At 38.1% G+C, this 21,766-nt stretch overlaps 1 protein-coding gene across 1 annotated transcript; it reads left to right on the forward strand.

The window, feature by feature from the left end:
* Window positions 1-378: 378 nt before the first annotated feature.
* LOC148871346 (VAMP-like protein YKT61) lies at window positions 379-21,444 on the forward strand. The gene is made up of 6 exons (XM_088970855.1): window positions 379-868; window positions 1,267-1,364; window positions 9,842-9,946; window positions 10,109-10,174; window positions 19,073-19,159; window positions 21,081-21,444. The coding sequence occupies exons 1-6, from the start codon at window positions 676-678 to the stop codon at window positions 21,129-21,131; spliced, it is 600 nt and encodes a 199-aa protein (XP_088826981.1). The 5' UTR covers window positions 379-675; the 3' UTR covers window positions 21,132-21,444.
* The last annotated feature ends 322 nt before the right edge of the window (window positions 21,445-21,766 follow it).

The following is a 21,766-nucleotide window of genomic DNA, read 5'->3' on the forward strand; positions in this document are numbered from 1 at the left end:
ATATACTTGACTAGGTTCACGAGCCTCACGAACCGAACTGTATTAAGCTCCAGCTCGACTCGATTAGCAAACAAACCATATTACGCTTGAATTCGATCGACTCGATTAGCAAACAAACCACATATTACGCTTGAATTCGAGTCGAAATTTGTTTAGACTGAACTCGTGGCCACCCCGGTGATAAATACGGGAGATGTCGTTGTGAGGTGCGCTATTGAAGAGCATACTCTCTGTACGTGTGTCGTTGGTGGAATGAACCTGCTTAACATGGACGCTATTTTCTGGGTCTGGTTTAAAACCCGATCCGCTTCCGTCCCCGCCAATGCCGTCAAGCGATGGGCAGTTAAACGGATAAAACATTCTGTCAAAGGCTCAACATATTTCAACTTTTCAAGGGCTTGGCGCCCCGAAGGGAGAGAGGAGGGTCTACCACTGACTCTGAGATTATGGGTCCGGGCCCTGAAATTGGACGGTTGAGATCCGTTTGATATGAGGCTACATTATGACATGGGCCTATGGTAGTTCCCTAACCCAATAAGTATGTGATCAGCGGTGCTTCCAATTCCTTCCTTTTTCGACTGCTCAGCAACCCGCGAAGCGATCAAGAAACGACCGGAGAAGCTTTTTCCAGTTTTGGAGGAACCACGAACGAATTCCGATTTGTAGGGAAGAAAAATGAAGATCACGTCTCTTCTGGTTATGAAATGCAGCTCTGAAGAATCAGATCCGGTTATCCTCGCCAACGCCTCTGATGTCAGCCAGTTCGGGTACTTTCAGAGGTCGTCAGTCAAAGAATTCATCGTCTTTGTCGGTCGCACCGTCGCCAAACGTACCCCGCCGGGCCAACGCCAATCTGTTCAGCACGAAGGTCTCCTCTTATCTTATCGGTCATTTCCGTTTTAGTTTTCTTTTTTTAGATTTTAATCTCAGTTTTTGTCTAATTGCATCTTCTATGGAGAAAAAGGTTTCCTGAAGGCGGAAAATTGAATGTATTGATTTCTTTTGCCTTGCTTATATTTGCGAAAGCATAAATTGAGCTTTTTTAAATATTGTAATTGTTCTGTTCATGAATGCTTTTCTATGCCAAGAAAACCGAGTTGGTTATTGCAAAATCGAAATCTAGCGTTAGGTTTTTTGACCTGTACGCTGGATGATTGATATTTGTTGCGCTTTTTTTGGCGCAATTTGTATTTTCTAGTAGGGAAGATTTGGAGGGTGGAAACTGTTCTGAGAAATTATATTCTTTCTATTTGTTTGTGTTTTTAGAATACAAGGTGCATGCATACAACAGGAATGGTCTCTGTGCAGTGGCTTTTATGGATGACCACTATCCCGTGCGCAGTGCGTTCTCTCTTCTTAACAAGGTAAACCCATGCTCCTCTTCCATTGCTAATAAAACCTTGACATTTTCTGTGAGAAAAATTTGTCTTTTTGAACAAAAATCCTTCATTTTTCTCTTTTATGTCAATATAACCATTTGTGAGTCTTTCTTCTAGCTATTCATTCATGTGTGCTGTATTGGTTTTCTGATCTTCAAAGTGCCTGCTAATTTAGCTTGTAAACTTATTGATATATAACCTGGGGTCTTGAATGCTTGGTTCTGTAAACCATAGGCATTCCTGTAGCTTTAATTTTTCTTTGTTTTTAAAAACTTCTGCAATTCCTTATGCCAAAATTATGCATGCTTGAGATTGCGTAGAATGGAGTTTAAGAAAGAGTGCATGCTAAATGATAATTTCTTTGAAATTCTCTAGCTCACATGGAATAGGATAATGTGGCTCTGTGCTTCTTTTGTATTATCATTTGTGGCATATAGATCTTGTTCTCAGATAAATAATTCTTCTGTGCATACGTGCATTGTGATTGGATGTCAGATAATTAGCCGTAGTGTTACTATTAATATGTAGTTTATTGCATAAAGAGAAAACTTATTTAAGGTAGAAAGCATTTTACAATGAGAGATGTTGAAAGGCTGAACCTGCTGGATGCTAGTCTAGTGGGTAGATTTGTTTTCTCTTGTGGGAGCAAACAAAAAGAGTATTATTATTATTATTATTATTTATTTATTTTTTGATTGGAAAAAGGTATTATTATTGGTTAATGTTTTTCAAATGCTACCTCTAATGGAGTGTATCAGCCTATTTCCTTGGCATCGAACTCTCAGTTCATTGTTCCCATTCTGCCCTCTATTACAATTTACACCGACTATGCAACAACAGTTTCAAGTTGAAATTGCTCTTGATGTTCCTACTTCAAAGACTGCTACTCAGGAAAATGTTGATGGGAAAGGGCAACTAGGTATAGGGAAAAACTTATTGTAGATCAAGAGCTAAATTTGGATGTTTAACAAGAAGATGCCAATGATGTTCACAATGTGTTCGAAGAAAAGATTCAGCATGTTCAGATGGTAATTTTTGAAGATAAGAATCCAAGTTTTGGTGTTGCTGATATTTTTATCCCTTTTGTTCCCAATATCTAATCCGTGACTTAGAACAAATATTGATCCTCTGCCACTTCAAAACCCAAGGACAAGTTTTTTTGAACCAGGGTAGAATCAGAATGATGCAAATGAAAAAGCAAGCAAAGAATTCATGGGGAAACAAACCAATTTTCCAATTCCTACACCAGCTTCAGAATTTTTGGGCTATAGGATATTAGTATTGTTTCATTTATTTATTTATTTTCTAGATGTTGGTATCTTCAGAACATGGTTCTGTTTTTTTTTAGTTTTTTATTTTGAAATTATTATTTATGGTAACTCTTGGACTTGCTAGTTATAGTAATTCTTGTAATTGCTATTTTTAGTAAACTCACGGATTACTATTTTTAGTAATTTCTGGTGTCTTTAAATTTAGTTAGTCAAAATAGGATTTGGAAAGTGTTATCAGAGTTATTTTAGTAATTAGAGCCCTCATTTGAGTGTTACGGGTCATCTATTGATTTGTCTTGACTCTAAAACAATTAGAAGTTGTTTTGGGTCTGTTTCCTATCCAAATTGGAGTCTGTAAAGGGCCATCTGAGCTCATGTATTGAGCCTATAAAAAGAGTCATTGTAATTGCAAAAAGAGGAGGGTTGATTTGAAGAAATGAAGATTGGTTCAGTGAATTCTGGTTGTTGCTAGAAGAGTTTTCTTTTTTTCCCTTCTCTTTCATCTATTTCTTCTTCAAAATGACCTATCTCATTGCTGTTTACTCTTATAGCAAGCATTCTACTTTTCCATTCATATTCTTCATCTCTAATCACCCACAATCCTCCTTCACTCCATAGATCCTAAATTAATAGGACCCCTACCCTGTCCTATATCACTCCCCAAGACCCTAGATTGTTGTGATCGGCATTCGGTAATGGTTTTATGGGACATAAGTTCAAATTTCATTTTTATTTTGCTATAATTTAATTTAAATATATTTTTTTACCATTAGCTCATAATCTGTTGTTCGGTTCAAATGATCGGGTTGATGGTTTACTGACCAATTAAACATTTTCCTTAAAATAAGGGGTTGCAAGGTAAATAGAACTAGGCTTTTGCTTGGCTTCCAGGTTGAATGGTCCGACCATCTGGGTCCATAATGGTCTAAATCTGAAACATTGGTTGGGAGTGTTAGCAAGGAGGGTTTTTCCAGGCAATGGAATCATTTTCTGTTGGTCGGAATAACACGGTAGTGACTCACAATTTGTGGATGATACAATCATTTTCTGTGAGGGTGGTGATCATGATCCTATGAAAGCAAAGCACTTAATGGAGGTGATAAAGTTGTTTGAATATATCTCCAAGTTGAAGATTAATTTTGAGAAGAGCTGTGTGGTGGGGATAAACTTGAGGTAGAAGGAACTGAATGCAGTAGTATAGTCTCTAGGTTGTGCTATTGAGTGCTGGCCTTTGAAGTATCTTGGTTTGCCTTTAGGAGATTATCCAAGAGAAACTAGATTCTGGAAACCAGCTGTGGAGAGGTGTACCAAGAGATTGGCAGCTTGGAAGAGAAATTATATTTCTTTAGGAGGTAGAATTACTTTGATAAAGTCCACTCTAGAAAATTTGCCAGTCTACTACTTGTCGGTTTTTAGGATCCCTAGGAAGGAAGTTCAAAAATTAGAAAAGTTGATGAGAGACTTCCTTTGGGAGCCCAGGGAAGGTAGAAAGGATCACTTGGTAAGATGGGAGGTAGTGTGTCAGAGCAAAGAGTAGGGAGGTCTAGGTATAGTAAATCTAGGAAAGAAAAAATCTTCCTTGATAGGTAAGTGGTTGTGGAGGTGGCCTCTGGAGGGTGGGGGCTGGAAGTTGTGGCAAGAAGTGATAGGTAGTATACATGGTGGTGCAAGCAATGGTTCTCTGGGGTCTCTTCGAGGGCTACTCTGGCATCTCCTTGGAAATCCATTTGCGGAGTGCTTCCTCAGTTCCTTAGCCTAATCAGGTATGATGTTTGCTTTGGAGACAAGGTTCTCTTTTGGGAGGACCTTTGGATCGGTAACTCAACCCTTAAAGACATTTCTGCTTCTCTTTATTCCCTTTATTTGCTTAATAAAGAACCTGCACATCGTTTTGTGTCCTACTCTTAGTTGATCGGGTTAAGTCGGGAGTTGGGACCAAGAAGAAACCTGAGTGACAGTAAGCTTGTTTTGGAAACCTCCCTCTTGCAAATCCTTGACTCAGTTTTCCTGGTTCTTTCTAAGCTTGATAGTCATATTTGGGTTCCGCACCCTAGGGGATTGTTTTCTTGTGCCTCTTTCTTCTCTTATTTGTGTTCAGTCCCGAACCTCTCCCCATGCCCTTTTAAAGAGTTCTGGTCTAAACCTGTTCTTCCCAAAGTTGGGGCTTTGTGTTGGGAAGTCTTTCAAGGAAAAATAAACATGTTAGACACCTTGCAAAAATGAAGACCTTCCTTGTGTCTTTCCCCCAACTGGTGTACCCTATGTAAAGCAAGTGGTGAAAGCTGTTACCACCTCCTAATTTCTTGCCCTTTTGTTGTAGTCATTTGGGAAAAAGTCTTTGATCTTTTTGGTCATAGGTGGATTGTGCCTCTGCAGATTGGAAATCTCTTTGACTCCACAATCTTCAGCTGGCCAAAGAAGAGAGGTAAAGTCATGTGGAGATGTCTTAGGGCTGCTTTGATATAGACGGTGTGGGAAGAGAGAAATAGCAGTCTTTTGTGATAAAGGAGTCAGGAGGCAGTGTGGGAGTGTATTTTAAATAGAGCTATACATTGGGTTAAAGCCTCAAACCTGCTCTCAGATTTCTCTGTTGATGACTTGTGGAGAAACTGGGGAACTGTAGGTAGAAGTTCCTTTGCAAGGAACAAACCAGTGGTAGCTTGGGAACCTCCTGATGAAGGCTTTATCAAACTAAACTTTGATGGCAGCAGTTTAGGGAACCCAGGTCTAGCTGGTATAGGAGTTTTCAGGAATAATGAAGGACATATTGTTGTTGTTTTCTCAGGCTGGTTAGAGATATGACAGTTTGTGTTCAATGGGAAAGGTGGTCAGCAAATGCGATGGCAGATTACTTTGCGAAGTTGGGGGTGCATAAGTCTGAACTCTTTTTGGCTCAGTTGTAATTTAGGTTGTTGTAGGTTGGGATCGCACCTTGCGTCCCTATTGGGATGGATTGTATTGTAAGTCTTGATGTAATCCCTTCTTTTTTTTTAAATAAAACTCTAATAAAAAAAATCATCACCAGCTGAAGACGGGAGAACCAAGAGAGGATAGGGGTGCTTAGTTGCATTTGTTCATTTATCTTGGTGCTATTGGAAGATTACATTATCTGACAAAAAGATGGGTTGATGGGCAATCCAGCTTGGGGTGTTGTTATGAAATATCTGTTGATAGATTGGGGAAGGACTTAGGTCATGGGAAAGATAGGTCACTTATTTTTGATTGTGGGTAACTGTGTATTAGGGTGTTGTTAGTAAGTGGAGTGAAGTGGATTGCATGATTTCTCTCGGTGATGCCTTATCAGTTGAGTTTGTATACACCTGGATTTTTCCCTTTAATAAATTTATTTTATATTAACTATAAAAAGGAGCTATGCTTGGGAGACCGCCCCTTCTTTTTGGTCCGGTCCCTTCATGGCTGTGCTCCCTTTAGGAATCTGGGCAACCTTTTAGGGTTTCCCTTACTCTGAATATAGGCATGGGTGGTTTATCCCAATAGAATTGTTCTCTTCAAATGGTTCCCCATATTTCAGTCAGAGTTACTCGTAGATTTTGGTGCTATTGCTTGTTGGCTTAAGTATTTATTCGGCAGTGGTACCATAGCACCAATGTGGTATTTTAACTGGCATTAATGATGATTTGTAAATCTATGCAATACTAAAGGAGAGTGATTATTGTTCGAAAAAAAAGGAGAGTGATACCAGTGACTTCATCAATTGGCTAAATATGAGGAATCTAGGGGAAATTGTTCTATGGAAGCATTTCTTTTTCTTGTTTAAATGAGTGGGTGATTACAAGTTAATACAAGAATGAGAATGTGGGATTGAGTCTGAGAGTGGTTACTTACCATAATTTCCAAATGTTAGGTTGTATCTAGTCGACCTGTCCCAAGACCCCTGATAGCTAGGACCAGCAATGCATTATGAACTTACATGTTGCCAAATGAAAAAGAAGGCAATGACTTCCTGTGTGTATCTTTTCATGGTTAATGATAGAAAACAACACACATTCAGTGTTGTCAATGTGGCACAAAGTGATATGTCTAAATTTGATAAAATGGTACAATCTCAGATATTAGTTAATAAAGACTGGAAGTATGCAATACTTCAGATAGGTGGGACCACATGGAAGCCTCTGCTTTGCAAATATAAAAAGGAAAGTTGGTTGGTCTGAGATCAAAAACAACATTGGCCATCTAATGTGGTCCTATAGTTTATGGCAGCTGTCTACCATAATACTACCAATTGGAGGAAGGCCTAAAAGAAATCCTTCACTATTTCTCTTTTATTTTATTTCTTGTTTCAATTTTATATGTTGTATCCAATCATATTTGATGATGCATGATGAAAGAAAACTTTAAAATAAGTTTGTGATCAACTTGGTAAACTGGCTATTAGTTGACTTAGTTGATAGGTCTTCCTTGGTGGTTGCATCATGGTTATTCATTGACTAGTTAGTGATGCAGTCAATATGGTTCTCAACTGGCTAGTTGATTGACTAGTTGACACTTTGATAACACCATGTGCAGCATGTACATGTCCAACTCTTTATAGATCAGTAGAAAGTCAAGCATAGAAGCCCCAATGGCTATTTATAGACCACTCAGAATAGAAAGTCAAGCGTAAGAAGCAGCATCTATTTCCTGAAGTGATAAAAATCGAAACTCTAGCAATATTCCATAGTGGAGACTCTAGAAAATCAATTAGCTCTCTATTTTGCTCATTTTGCAGATTACCGATTCCAATGGCTATTTCTCCTCTGAATAATACTTAGCTACACTCTTTCCATTAGCTGCAAATAGTAAAAAGAGAGCAGGTCCTTTAATATGTCCTCCCTCTTACCATAACATGTCAAACTTGCCAAGAGGATGCAACTTGAACAAGTTTCTTGTAGGGGGATTATATGGTGTTTTAACAGGACTTAAAAGTGAGACCACAATATGGGGAGCAATCTAAACCCAGTCCATATGCTTATACAGAATTATCACTAATTTAAAGAAGCAAAATAAAGGAAAAGAAAGATGCTTATATAGATTGGCCTGAAGGAGGAAAGACTAATTTTCTTGTAGTCTTAATATTGGTGGATTAATGATATGGTGTTTCTGAATGTTATTGTTGGACTTAATATGACAAACAAAAGAGAGGAGTCATTTATCAAAAAAAAAAAAAAAACAAAAGAGTGGGGTCCTTTGAATTTTGTGAGATATGAACAGTGCGAATTCTATATTGGGAACTTCCCTATGATAACTGGATGCATGTACAAAGGTGCCATATCATGTCAGATAATTCAATAGTGTAAATATCATATCTGGTACTGCATCCAGCCATTCGATTTTCATATCCATAGGAACTTCCAAGGTTAAATTTATTGTAGATGTCATTTGAGATGCACTCCTTGGTTTTGCTCATGTTTGAGGAGTTTGATAAAGGATTCAGTGGAAGAGGTATGAGCAGGAATGTTATCTTTTCTGGATTGGTAAATTTATTTGGGGTTGTTTGTTTAGTTTTGCGTACTAAAATCATAGAGAAGTTTTCTATACATGTTTATCTGTGTTATCTATTATGTTTTGTGAGTTCAACTTCAGCAGTCTTTTGCAACTACTAGTCTGGTAGATTTTGAGCTGTTAAAGTTTTGCACAAAGAAGCCAAGGCAGAAATAGCCATATACTTTGCTCATTTGCTCCCATGAAGTTTGGTTTTCATTGGAGATGCTTGACTCTGATATTGGCTGGCAACCTTTTGAGCTGTTCATTTTGATGATTGGTGTTTACAACTTTACATTGCAAGGAGAAGATTAAATTTTCCTTCATTGTGCAAAAGAAGGGTCTCTTAGCACTTCAATTTTCTAATTATCTTCATTCTGTTTTTCCTTTTGATAAGCCAATTATCTGCATTCTCAATGGTGCTTCTATGACTCTGGCTACACAGCATATTAACATTTCTAGCCATTGGTCACTTTGATTTTCCTGATGGCCAAGCCTTGCAATGTTTAGGTCTCTTCAGAGGAGTGGAAAATTATTGTTCTTAATAAGGAGAGGAGATGCTAAACTTCATCATTAGTTGCCATATTGATGGCACTGAAGTGAACAATTAAGAAGAAAAAGAAAACAAATTGTGGTTGGCCTATTTCTGTCATGGTTTGAGACTGAGACGTGGAAATATTTCTTTAGGCTCAGTTTGGGAAGACTACAAATACAAATATGTACTGTGCAAAACAAGGTTTACAAATACAATAAACAAGGTTTTGCACTGTAAATATTTGTATTTGTACTCCTCCCAAACTGAGCCTTAGCAACTGGGACCACCTACCATTTTGATTTCAAAGCTGACTTCCTACACTCTCAACCAATGCCTTCTATTTCACAATATATCTAGTTCTTCAAGTTTTAAACCTTGTCTTCAACTTGTTTTGGAAGATCTGGTTGCTCATTTCCTTCTAAACATGGTGATGGAAGACATACAGAAGGATGTGATAGAAGTAACTTGCCATACAACCAAGATCTCCTGTGTTTGAGGGTGGGATCCTACATATCCAAAAAGAAATTATTCTATAATATGCAGTCCTGCAATGAATGAGTAGGTGATAACTATTTTCTTTACATCCCTTAACATAAGGCAACCATTTTTATTCTTCTGCCACCATGCAATAGGTGATATATAATAGATCACTGTATCTACCTTCAAAAGAAGAAGCCCCCGTTGAATGGAGCTACAGAGCCCCAAAAGCTTTGAAGCAATGGAAGCCTGTTTCCAGCTCTAATATCAAGTTTCTAACTGTAAATTGCCCCTGAGATTCCACTTGAACATTTACATCCTCTCAAATGCATGTAATGCATGTAGTTTTGAATTTTCTTTCTGTCTTTTGTCTTGTTTTCATTGGGATAAATTTGAAGGCTTAATCTCATGAATTGGCTGGGTGGGTTCTATTCTAGTTTAGTAGGACTTTACCTATGCTTCTTATCACTTCATTGTATTGAGATCATTTTTGCATAACTTAAGAGGTGATTAATTGTAGCCTACTGACTTACTATGATTCTGTCAATTTTTCATGATACCTTGTGCTTAAAGAGTTGGTACATGTAAAGTGTATATTCTTCCTAAGGTGCTGATATGAGATGGTGCATAAAATTTAATATCTGCTTCTTTGCTTGGAAGGGTAAATAAAGAATTAAACTAAAATTAATGGTACCCAGGTAGTGGATGAATACCAGAAGAACTTTGGAGAATCTTGGAGGACTGTACAGTCAGATTCCACCAAACCATGGCCCTATTTGAATGAAGCTCTAACCAAATTTCAGGTACCCGTCTGCATCCTGATTCATAATTTAATTAGAAGATAGAATGTCATTGTCCATTTCCTCTTTTAACATTCTACTCTGTTGTGGGTGAAGCTTGTGTACCATATGATTTTGAAGTTTTTCACTGAAAATAACCTGGATGTGTTTTATTATTTTCTTCAGGACCCTGCAGAAGCTGATAAATTGCTGAAAATCCAGAGGGAGTTGGACGAAACTAAGATCATTCTTGTGAGTTTTTAATTATTTGATGGTAAACAATATGCCAAATCTGTTTCATCATTTTATTACCAAGTTTGCCTTATAAGCTTTTTTTCACATATTGATATGCATACAACTATTTTCATATATTTTTTTATTATTTGTTTGAGAACAGTTTGCTTGAATTTTTAAAAATCCGAACTAGAAGATAATCCCCATCAGTATCTTGGGGCTTTCCAATCTTGTCAGATTGACCATCTGACCTAGTTCTACCCACTACTATAGGATGTATTTAGTACCAATATTGTCAGATCAAGATTGGATTGGATGGTGATCTCTGTTAGGAATGCAACCCAAAGGTTTTCTGGGTTCTGGAAACCATAGTTTTTGTATTTCTGAATAGTTGGATAAATTGCTTTTGACCCAGGTGGTTTGGTAAAATCTGGTCATTTTTAGTAAACTGTCTGAACCTTAACAAATCAAATGTGGATTTTTTTAGTAACAAAAACACAACATGAAGTTTTGAATCTATGCTATCCCTTTGAAAGCCAAGACAATATACCATCAAGCTACAAATCTATTGGTGTGCTAAATAAATTATTTAGTTAATTTTTACATCTAAAACATATATTTTTTATCAGTACATCTAATCTACATGTTTTTTGTTACAAATTTTTAACAAAATTAGAAAGGACAGAGTTAGAAATGAAGTCATACAAAAGAACCTAAGAGTATCTCCAATAAGTGATAAAATGAGAGAAAGTAGATTGAAATGGTTTGGTCACATGCATAGATGACCATCTACAACACCTGTTAGAAAAAGTGATTTGTTACAAGTTGAAGGGGTTGGAAAAGCTAGAGGCAGGCTGAAAAAAGACTTGGGTTGAAGTAATAAGAAATGATTTAAGCACCCATATTGGATATGACACTGAACAGAACAGTATGGTGAAATAGAATTCATGTAGCCAACCCAATATAGTTGGGACTTGGGACAAGGCTTAGATGATGATGGTGATGATGATGATGATCAACTCAGTTGTTATCACCATATGACATGAATGCAACAATCCCTAACTCAGAAAGTGTGGGCCTGGCCTAAAACTTATCTGAGCAACTGCTTGTTGTTTATAAAATGAAATTTGGGGTGAAGAGGGAGGAGACTGGGTGGAGCTTAAAGCTTCGGGGCTGTCAGGGGGAGCTGTAATTATATGGAATCCAGGGGTCTTCAAAAGGGTTGGGGAGGACACTGGAGTGTTCTCAGTCTCAGTGTGCTTACAAGAAGTAAATGGTGATTGGAGCGGGTGTTTAACAAACGTTTATGGGCTAAATGAGGAGGGGGAGAGGGAGGAGTTTTGGGAGGAATTATGAGGGTTGAGACAGAAGTGGGATGGGCATTGATGTGTGGGTGAGGATTTCAATGTACTAAGAAGAAGAAATGAAATGAAGGGGGGAAGGGATAGAAGAGTTTCTGTAGGCATGAGGAGGTTTGAAGATTTTATAACTAGTAATGAGTTGATAGATCCACCAATGGTAGGTGGGAAGTTTACCTTGTCGAATGGCCAAATTCCAGTCATCCTCGGAAGGCTGGACAGATTCTTATTTTCAGGAGATTGGGCAGAGTATGTAGGGGAAGTGGTCCAAGAATCAATGCCAATACAGTTATCAGACCATAAAGCAATCCTTCTGCGAAAGTTTGCTGCTGTTATAGGCCTTGAATCTTTCAGATTCAAGAATGTATGGCTACTCCAACCAAACTTCGTGGAATGGGTAGAAAGTAAGTGGAAGGACCAGCAGATTTAAAAATGATGAAAAAATTGCAAGCCATTAAGCAAGAGTTTGGGGGAGAAGGAAAGAAGCATTTGGAGGGGAAGAGGGTAGAGAAAAAGAGATTTAGGAGAAGCTGGCCAAGTTAGAAAGGGTAAGAAAGGAAGGCGAATTCAAGAGAGAGACACAAATCGAGATGGCGGTGTTGGAATCCGAGCTAGAGGACCTAATGTTGATGGAGGAAGTCAGGTGGAGACAAAAATCTAGGGCCATATGGCTGAAAGAGGGAGACAAGAATACCTCTTTTTCCATGCTTTTGCAAATGGGAGAAGGAGAAATCTGATCACGATGATCCAAGTGGAGGAGGAGGTGATAGACACCTGGGGGGGATTCTAGATAAAGTGGTTTCTTATTACAAGCAGCTGTACACGGGGAGAGATTGGAGCTGGGTGTCTCTGGGAGAATCGGAACCAAATAGGTTAAGTAACAGTGAAGTAGTTTGGCTAGAAAGGGATCTTGAAGTTAGAGAGGTAAAGGACCACCTTGAGACAATTGAATGGGAGATTTAGAAAGATGCACAGACTTATAGAAAGCAAGTTGGAACTAATAGAGTATTTGAATTCCTAGCTGGCCTAAATTCTGAGTATGATATTGTAAGACAACAACTATTGACAAGAGAAAGTGTGACGTTGTCTCAAGCCTATTCCTTAGTGCATAGTGAAGAAATTAGGAGAAAGGTTATGTTACAACAACAACCTTTCAAATCTGCCTTGGTAGTAGTTAAACCCAAGCCCGGGGGAGAAAAGGAAAGGGATATGAAAAAAGAGGCTAAAAAGGACCTAGTTTATGAATATTGCAAGAAACCTAAACACACTAAAGACACTTGTTGGAAGTTGCATCCACATCTAGTTCCAGCAAAACTCAGAAACAAAAAGGGGAATGCCAATATGGTTGTCAACACTTGATAGTGCAACCTCAATGGCCTCAAGAGGCACTCCTCTAGACACCCTAGCTGCTGTCCGAGTTGCTGTAACACAATTGGAAAGTGAAGTCAGTTACTCAGTATCATCTCCTCAACCATCATTAGCTCCTTCAAGCTCATCCATTGCTCAATTAGGTAATCGGGCCCCAGCTTATAATGCTTCAGCTCTAGGTAATACAGAACATTCTTGGATAATAGATTTAGGAGCATCTGACCATATGACTGACTTATCATGCTTCAACTCCAGCTTATCATACTTTTGGTAAAGACAAAGTATCTATTGTTAATGGATCCCTTGTTCCTATTTCTGGCAAAGGAGACATCAAGTTGTCTAATGCAATTTCCCTATCCTCCGTCCTACATGTCCCTAATCTTAATACTAACTTGCTCTCAGTTAGTAGCATTACAAAAAAACAGAATTATTCAGTAACATTTTTTCTTGATCGATGTGTTTTTAAGGATTTGGAAACAAAGAAGGTGATTGGGATTGGCAGTGAGACAAACAGAATCTACCTACTTGGAGGAAGTGCTCATAAGAAATCCTTTGTTTCTTAGTCTGTTGATCAGGTGATGCTTTGGCATAATAGGATGGGCCATTTATCCTTTCAAGCTTTGAAAAGTTTGTTTCCTAGTATATTTGAATTTGTTCAGATGACAAGTTTGAAATGTGAAAGTTGTGAACTTGCAAGCAGGACTACCTATTCATTAAGTAATAACAGAAGCAATATTCCTTTTGAAATTGTGCGTATTGATGTTTGGGGACCTTATTATACCACTGCCATGGGGGGGTACAGATATTTCCTATTATTTGTTAATGATTATACTCACTTTTCTTGGGTTTACCTTATCCGTTCTTGAGATGAGGTTCCAGCATTAACCCGAATCTTTCATCAAATGATTTTAACCCAATTTGGAGTCAAAATTAAAATTTTTAGATCCGATAATGTAAAAGAATATTTTTCAAACCCATTAGCCTCCTACATGCTTGATCATGGGATTATCCATTAGAGTACCTGCCCACATACACCACAGCAGAACGGGGTTGTTGAAAGAAAGAATAGACACATATTGGAGGTAGCCAAAGGCATTATTTTTACCTCAAATGTGCTTATACGTTTTTGGGGGGATGCCATTCTTATAGCAGTTTATCTTATCAATCGGATTCCCTTACAGGTTCTTGACATGAAAACTCCATTCACCCTTTTATACCTTGATAAAGAATTGTTTACCATTCCTCTCAAAACCTTTGGGTGCACTTGCGTTGTTCAAATCCTTGGCCCTCATCGTTCCAAATTTGATCCTAAGGCCTCCAAATGCAGTTTCCTTAGATATGCCCAAACTCAAAAGGGATATTGTTGTTATGAACCCACTTCTAGAAATAGATTTGTCTCAATGGATGTCACCTTCTTTGAGGATAAACCCTATTATCCAAGGGTTTCTCCTCAGGGGGAGAATAGTGAAGCTAGGAGTAGCTCATTAGAAGTTCCTTTACCAATCCCATTAAGTGAAGAAGGATGTAACGGGGAAGGATGTCAAAGGTGCAAGGATGTGAGAGTCTATCACAGACATTGGAGATGGGTTGATTTTGGACATCAGCAATGCAAGCTAGTCCCAGTCCCCTCTACAGATCTAGATCTAGGTACCACAATAGCCCAGTTCCTCCTGCAGATCCAAATCCAGGTACCACAGTAGCCCCGTTTCTCTTATAGATCCAAATCTAGGTACCACAAATGAGAAACATCCAACCATGGAGCCTTCACCTTCATTTGGTGACCTTGATCTCCCCTTAGCAGTCCAAAAAGGCAAACGTCGTTGCACCATAGCTTACTGCATTTCTTAGTTTTTATCCTATGATCATTTGTCTCCCTCCTATGAGTCTTTTTCGCATCCATTGTTGATATTCCCATTCCTAGAACAATACAGGAAGCATTGGAGATACTAAAATGGAAAGATGCAATAAAAGTAGAAATGGATGCCCTCATTAGAAACAATACCTAGGAGATAGTTGATCAGCCCAAAGGAAAAAAAACCAGTTGGATGTATGGGTATTCACTGTGAAACATAATGCTGATGGTTCTATTGAAAGGTATAAAGCCCGATTAGTTGCAAAAGGATTCACTCAGAATCCTATAATCTCTTGCAGCCAATTACTCTTGGCCATTGTATCAGATGGATGTCAAAAATGCCTTTCTCAATGGAGACTTGCAGGAAGAAGTTTACATGTTGCCTCCATGATAGTATAGTACGGAGACAGGAAAGGTTTGTCGATTGAACAAAGCTTTATATGGACTAAAACAGTCCCCAGAGCTTGGTTTGACAGATTCAAATGAGCCCTTGATAGGTTCGGATATGTGGAGACCCAGTTAAACCACACCTTGTTTATTAAGAGAATGGATTCTTCTGTAACCTTGCTTGCTATGTATGTGGATGATATTGTAGTAACGGGGAGTGATACTAGTGAAACTGAGTCTCTTAAGCAACTCCTCCATCAAGAATTTGAGGTAAAAGATCTGGGGGAATTACGATACTTCTTGGGCATTGAGGTAGCCAGATCCAAGATGAGATTTTTGTCTCTCAACGAAAGTATGTCCTTGATTTGCTAGAAGAAACAGGAAAGTTGGAAGTTAAGCTTGCAGACACACCTATTGAGCAGAATCACAGGATTAGTGTAGAAGGTGGAGAGCCTATTGAAGATAAAGCTATGTTCTAGTGGTTAGTTGGAAAACTTCTCTATCTTTGCCTCACACGACCTGACATTAGTTATGTAGTCAATGTAGTTAGTCAGTATATGCACTCTCCTAGAACTACTCACCTCCTTGCGGTTGAAAGGATATTAGCATATTTGAAGAGGTTTCCAAGCAGAGGCTTTTTGTTCAAGAGAAATGGCCACGTGAAGATAGAAGTCTACACAGATGCTGATTGGGCTGGGTGTGTTGATGATCGAAGATCTACCTCTGGATATTATGCCTTTGTAGGAGGTAATTTGGTCTCCTGGAAGAGTAAGAAACAAAGTGTTGTTTCTCGTTCCAGCGCTAAAGCTGAATATAGATCCATGGCAAATGGTGTGGCTGGGATTCTATGGTTGAGATCATTACTTGAGGAATTGGGTATTATTTAGGAGAAACCCCTAATGTTGTACTGTAATAATCAGGCTGCCATTAATATAGCACATAATCCAGTAAAGCACGACAGAACTAAGCATATTGAAGTGGATCGACATTTTATCAGAGAAAGGGTTACATCTCAAGAAGTATGCCTTCCCTACATTGCCTCTGACTTGCAGCTTGCAGACCTTCTCACCAAGGTTGTCTCAAGAAAGAAATTAGAAGAAGATATATGCAAGTTGAGAATGACAAATATCTACTCCCAACTTGAGGGGGAGTGTAGGAAATTGTGGACCCCACATTAGTATATGTGTGACACCTTGGATGTACTTAGATTTAATCAGCTTTCCTAGTAGGATTAGTTTCTTTTTATTCTATCTTATCTAGGATTAGTTTTAATTTTGATCTTATCTTATCTTGCCATGTAAGCATTGAGTTATTTTACAATTAGGAAACTATGTATATAAATTAAGGAGTGGGGTGGCTGTTTCAGCAACACCAACGATTCTTCTTTCTAAAACCTCTCCATGAGTTCTCCCTTTTCATCTCTCTTCTTTTTCTTCTCCTCTTCTCTTTTCCTTTTCTTTATTTTCTGTTCAAAACCTAAGAGATATTTGTAGTCTTGTACGACTACTAATGTAACTCCACATGCCATCATCCTCCTTTTCTAGCCTACCTACCTATTACCAATTTTGAATCTCCTTCAATGACCAATCTATTAATGTTTATCTACTTAGCCCTTTTTGCACCTTTTAAAACAGCCATAATTTTAGCTTGAGTGAGTTCCCATTCCCCAATTTGGCCTGAAAATATACCAATAACCTGACCTCCCTCGTTCCTAAAAACTCCTCCAATACTTTTACTAGGGGCTGAGGATGCTGCAAAGGATGGGGAACATTTTTACTAGGGGCTGAGGATGCCACTTCCTTCCAGTTATATAGCGAATCCGTTGTAGGAATATCTTCAAATAAAGCCATCGGTTTCACCCAGCAAAGGAAGCCATATGTTTCCTTTCCTCTCATACTGTCCAACAAATCACAGCTCTTGTGCATCTCCATAACACTCTTCCCCACTTCTTTGTCCAGCTATGATCAAAAGAGTCAAAAAAGGCTTTGCACAATTGGTGGAGTTCACCTACAACCAAACAAAGAGTGAAATCAATCCCAAATAGAAGAAACAAAGGGGTAGGAGATTAGTAAATGATAGCAAGACTCAACATCAGCTTTACAAAGAATGCACCAATTAGGGGATAAGCACCAAAAGGCTTTTTTTTTATTTCAAGTATATCACAGGTGCTAATCCTTCCCAATAGAAAGCCTTAGTCCTTGGAGGAACCGGTTTACCCCGAATTTGGAAAGGGTTGCCCAAGACTATTAGAAGGTTGAGCTAAGGCTTTGAAAAAACAAGCATAGAGAAGGGAATTGGTCTTTTAGTGGCGAACTCCCCATGCAAACATGTTCCCAGAGCTTTGCTAGACTTCCAGAGCAAAGATTATACCTAGAAAAGGGAGGGAATGAATGTAGAATGGAATGTATAGACTTCCAAGGAGAAGCACTAGTAGCTTGAGCCAATATTTCCGCATCCCATCTCTCAGCTGGAATGCTTAAAATCACCTTAGTCCATAGTTTATCCCTCTCCACTGGAAGTCTCCAGAACCATTTCCCTTACAGAGCCATATTCCTAAGCCACCAAAACTCCTACTTTTACCACGACTTCCAACTAACCCTATGAACCTTTCTTTCCTCCCCTAATTCCCACAAAAGAATCTCTAATTAGTTTCTTCAAGCTTCTGCAAACCCCTTTCGGAATTTACACCGATAAAAGGTGAACAGGCAGGTTGGCCAAAGTTGACTTGATTAATGTAATTCTGCCACCCAAAGATAAATAATTCCTCTTGCAATAAGCTAATCTCTTTGTAATTCTGTCACTACAGGGTTACAATAACTTTCATTTCTCGGGCTATCTCCCAAGGGAAGGCCCAAGTAATTCATTGGCCATTGGGAAACTTCACATCCCAAAATAGTTACACAAGTTGGCATTTCCCTTTCATCCATGTTGACCCCCACCATACAACTCTTATTAAATTAATTTTTAAACTTGACATTTGCTCAAAGAGTTGAACCACCAACTTCAGATTTCTCACTCATCTGGGGTCGTCTCCCTCACAGGATAAGATTGTATCATCAGCAAACTAAGATGGTTAATAGACACTCCATCCCTTCCCACTCTCCATCCTCTTGTCAGCTCTCTCGAATCTGCTGTATGGATTTATCTCCCTAAGACATCAGCACTAAAGTAAAGGGGAGAGAGGGTCTTCTTGTGTAATTCCTCTGATAGCTGGAAAGTAATCCACTACTACCCCGTTCACTAAAATTGAGTAGTGGGAAGTTCTAATACATCCTCAAACCCATTTGCACCACTTATCTCCAAACCCATAGTTTCTCATCATTTCCATTAAGAATATCCCGTCAACCAAGTCATAGGCCTTCTCCAGATCAAGCTTACATGCTAGATCCTTTTTTTCCGGTTATTCTGCTCTTCCACATTCTCATTAGCGATTAAAGTATGATCAATTGCCTATTCTTAACATATGCCCCTTGATTTGGGGAGATAATAGAAGGAAGCATAGATCTAATACTCTGAGCAAGCACTTTTGCAATAATTTTATACAAGTTGTTATCGAAGTTGATGGGTCTAAACTTTCTTGGGTGATTTGCATCCAATTATTTTGGGACCAAAGCAATGAAAGTGCAATTCACTCCTGGAATTATTGTCCCTCCCCAAAAAAATTCATTAAAAATCCTTGGTATATCTTCTTTTAGAATGTCCCAATTCGCAACATCAATAAAAAGCCTTTGTAAACCCATTTGGACCTGGTGCTTTGGCTCTATCCATTGAAAACACTGCTTCCTTTATTTCCTCCAGGTCAAATCTTCTCTCTAGCCAATATTTTAAAACAAAATTGATAAGATATATTTTGTTTGGATTTTCTTTTGATGCAACAGTTAATATATGATTCTTCTGCTGGTATGCCTTTCCTCATATTTTATTGATCTTATATTTTTTCTGTTGATACAGCATAAAACCATTGACAGTGTGCTTGAACGAGGTGAAAGGCTGGACAGTTTAGTTGAGAAGAGTTCAGATCTGAGTGCAGCATCACAGGTACCACTTAGATTGCATTTATCTAGTTATGTGTTCCACCACCATACATTTGTTAATACATTTATGTTTTATGTATATATACACATTGAAGCCTACCCCTGCCCACATTTACATATATTTGTGTTTTTAGTCACATGATTTCTTTCTTTTTCCTTTAATTCAGAAGCAGGGAAATGTTTAAACTTTAAAAATGGAAACTTCCTTGTTTTTTTGGTTGCCTGCTAGTATACTCATTTCAACACCAGTAATACTGGAGTCATGGTTTCAATAAGGGCGTATGAATGCGTACGGTATACCCAATTTAAAGTTGTTCTGCTACTATTATTGACTTACTGGTCTATCATGTGTTCTCTCTTTGAAACAAAGGATGATAAAGGGCATTAGCTAAGTGAAGGTGTTGTGTCCAGAATAGTGTTGTTCAAAACTGTGATCCATGATTCCCCAGAAATGAGTTGATACTCATTTCCACACCAGTAACATTGAAATCATGGTTTCAATAAGGGCATATCAATCAGTACGCCCAATTTAAAGTTGTGCTGCTACTATTATCAACGTACTGGTCTATCGTGTGTTTTTCTATTTCATAAAAAGAAAATGTATTAGCTAAATGAAGATGTTTTATCCACAATAGTGTTGTTCAAAATGGTGATCCTTGTCTGTTTCTGTTGCACTTGACTACAAATCACTATAAATTTAAACTGATATTTCTTTAGTCATAATGTCATATGTTCTAGACTACAATAATCAATCTTCATCTTAAGCCCATATATATAAATTTATTTTGAGGAGTATAAGCCACTCATTAATTTCTAACGAGTATGAATTAGTCCTAAAAGGATATCTGGTCTGGTAAGTGCATAGCAGGGACAACCATTTTAATGCTTCACTTAAAAAACCACCCAGGTAAGAAGTTGTTACTATACAAAAGGCCCCCTCAATTTCCAACCTGGGAAGTGTACTTGCTGTAGGATTCAGTCCTATTAGGATTCATCTTATTTGGACATTTCTGGCTTTCAGGATTTCCTTGATGTCATTGAGGTAATATGGTAATCCCCAATCCAACCACCCACAATTTTACACCATCTGACAATTAGTGTATTCTCATGTCAATTAGTGTAGTTCACAACTGAACTCATGGATTATTTTTGCCTTCCTGATGTGGGACGAATAAATGGAAGATTATACAAGATCCTCCACTTGACGTTAATTAATTACTTAATACTCAGCATTGCAAAGAACAAATCCAAAAACTAGGAAAATCTTCAGGAGCTAAATTATGAATTGCTCTGGAGTTTAGATTATCTATTTATAGAAAACTATTCTTATGAATTCCTTTCCTAGACAGCTATGAGTGCTTTCTTGAATGTATAAGGTTCTTGTTATCCAAATTGACCAATCTCTAAGTACCCCCCTCCCACCCCCTGATCTGGGAAAAAAGAAAACAGATGAAGAAGAAATGTAAGATTAGGAGACAAAAGAATATTAAACATCATCAAATTTGAATTCTCTTCCATAACTCTTCCTTTGGCAATCTATCAATCTATCGTGTTACCAATCAACTCCATTGAGTGCATTGATTATAGATACTGTGGATGATAAATCATGCATTAACCATTGATGCTTGTCTGTGTCTCAAATCAATTGTCTTACATAACCACTTAAGGATGTCTTATATTTTTGAATTGCAAAGCTTGCGTGGTTAAGGTGGTCAGTTGGGGTGGAGATGCCTGTTAACAATGTTTATAAACTTGTATAAGCAAGCATTTTTTTGGCAGTAACCGGTCAATGTTTTTAATTAATAAAAATTTGTATAGCAAATATATTGCATTTTGCATATTGCCATGCACATATTGTAGATCTAGTAGTGTGTATAAGACTTCCATGCTAACCTAAATATTCTGGGTGTTAAATGTTGGAACAGATGTTTTACAAGCAAGCAAAGAAGACCAACCAATGCTGTACTGTGTTATAGGTTTATAATAACATAACTGAACGAGCAAAAGTAATTCAGTTGCTGGAGAAAATTTCTTCTTGAGAGTGTTCACAACCTGGTTCCTGCTCAGAAGACGATGACAACAAAATGAAAATTGTAATCTATTTTATATCATATGCACAAGTATTTGGCCATCAGAATTTCTTGGACCTGTATTTTGTCTTTTTGTCTTCTGTTTTCCTTTCTAGTGAAGGAAAAGCAACATGTTCATGACGGATTCTTGTTTCTATAGTGTAAAGACATTGACTGTTTATATATAAGCAAAGATCTGTCTTATTATCGGTTTGCAAAATCTAGGTTTATGTGCATATCCCTTGAAACTTTTAGGGCCTGATCAGGGAGGTCAATGCATCATGTGGTTAAAAAGTTATTTGCCATTTTATTACTGATCCACAAAAGGATTATCCAAAAATACACCTAGGGGTGGCAATGAGCTGAGCTTTTCACGAGCTTCTCGAGCTTGGCTTGGTTTGGTTTTAGTCAAGATTGAGCTTGAGCTCGAGCCCAATCTCGAGTTTATGAACTTTTGACTCGAATCAAGCTCAAGCCTAATACTATTCGCCTCGGCTCAGCTCGAATTCACCCCTAAATACACCTAAACCTGAAATGTGTTT

Source organism: Nelumbo lutea, chromosome 2, assembly GCF_056320005.1.
Source record: "Nelumbo lutea isolate HS-2025 chromosome 2, American lotus-T2T, whole genome shotgun sequence".
Lineage (NCBI taxonomy): Eukaryota > Viridiplantae > Streptophyta > Magnoliopsida > Proteales > Nelumbonaceae > Nelumbo > Nelumbo lutea.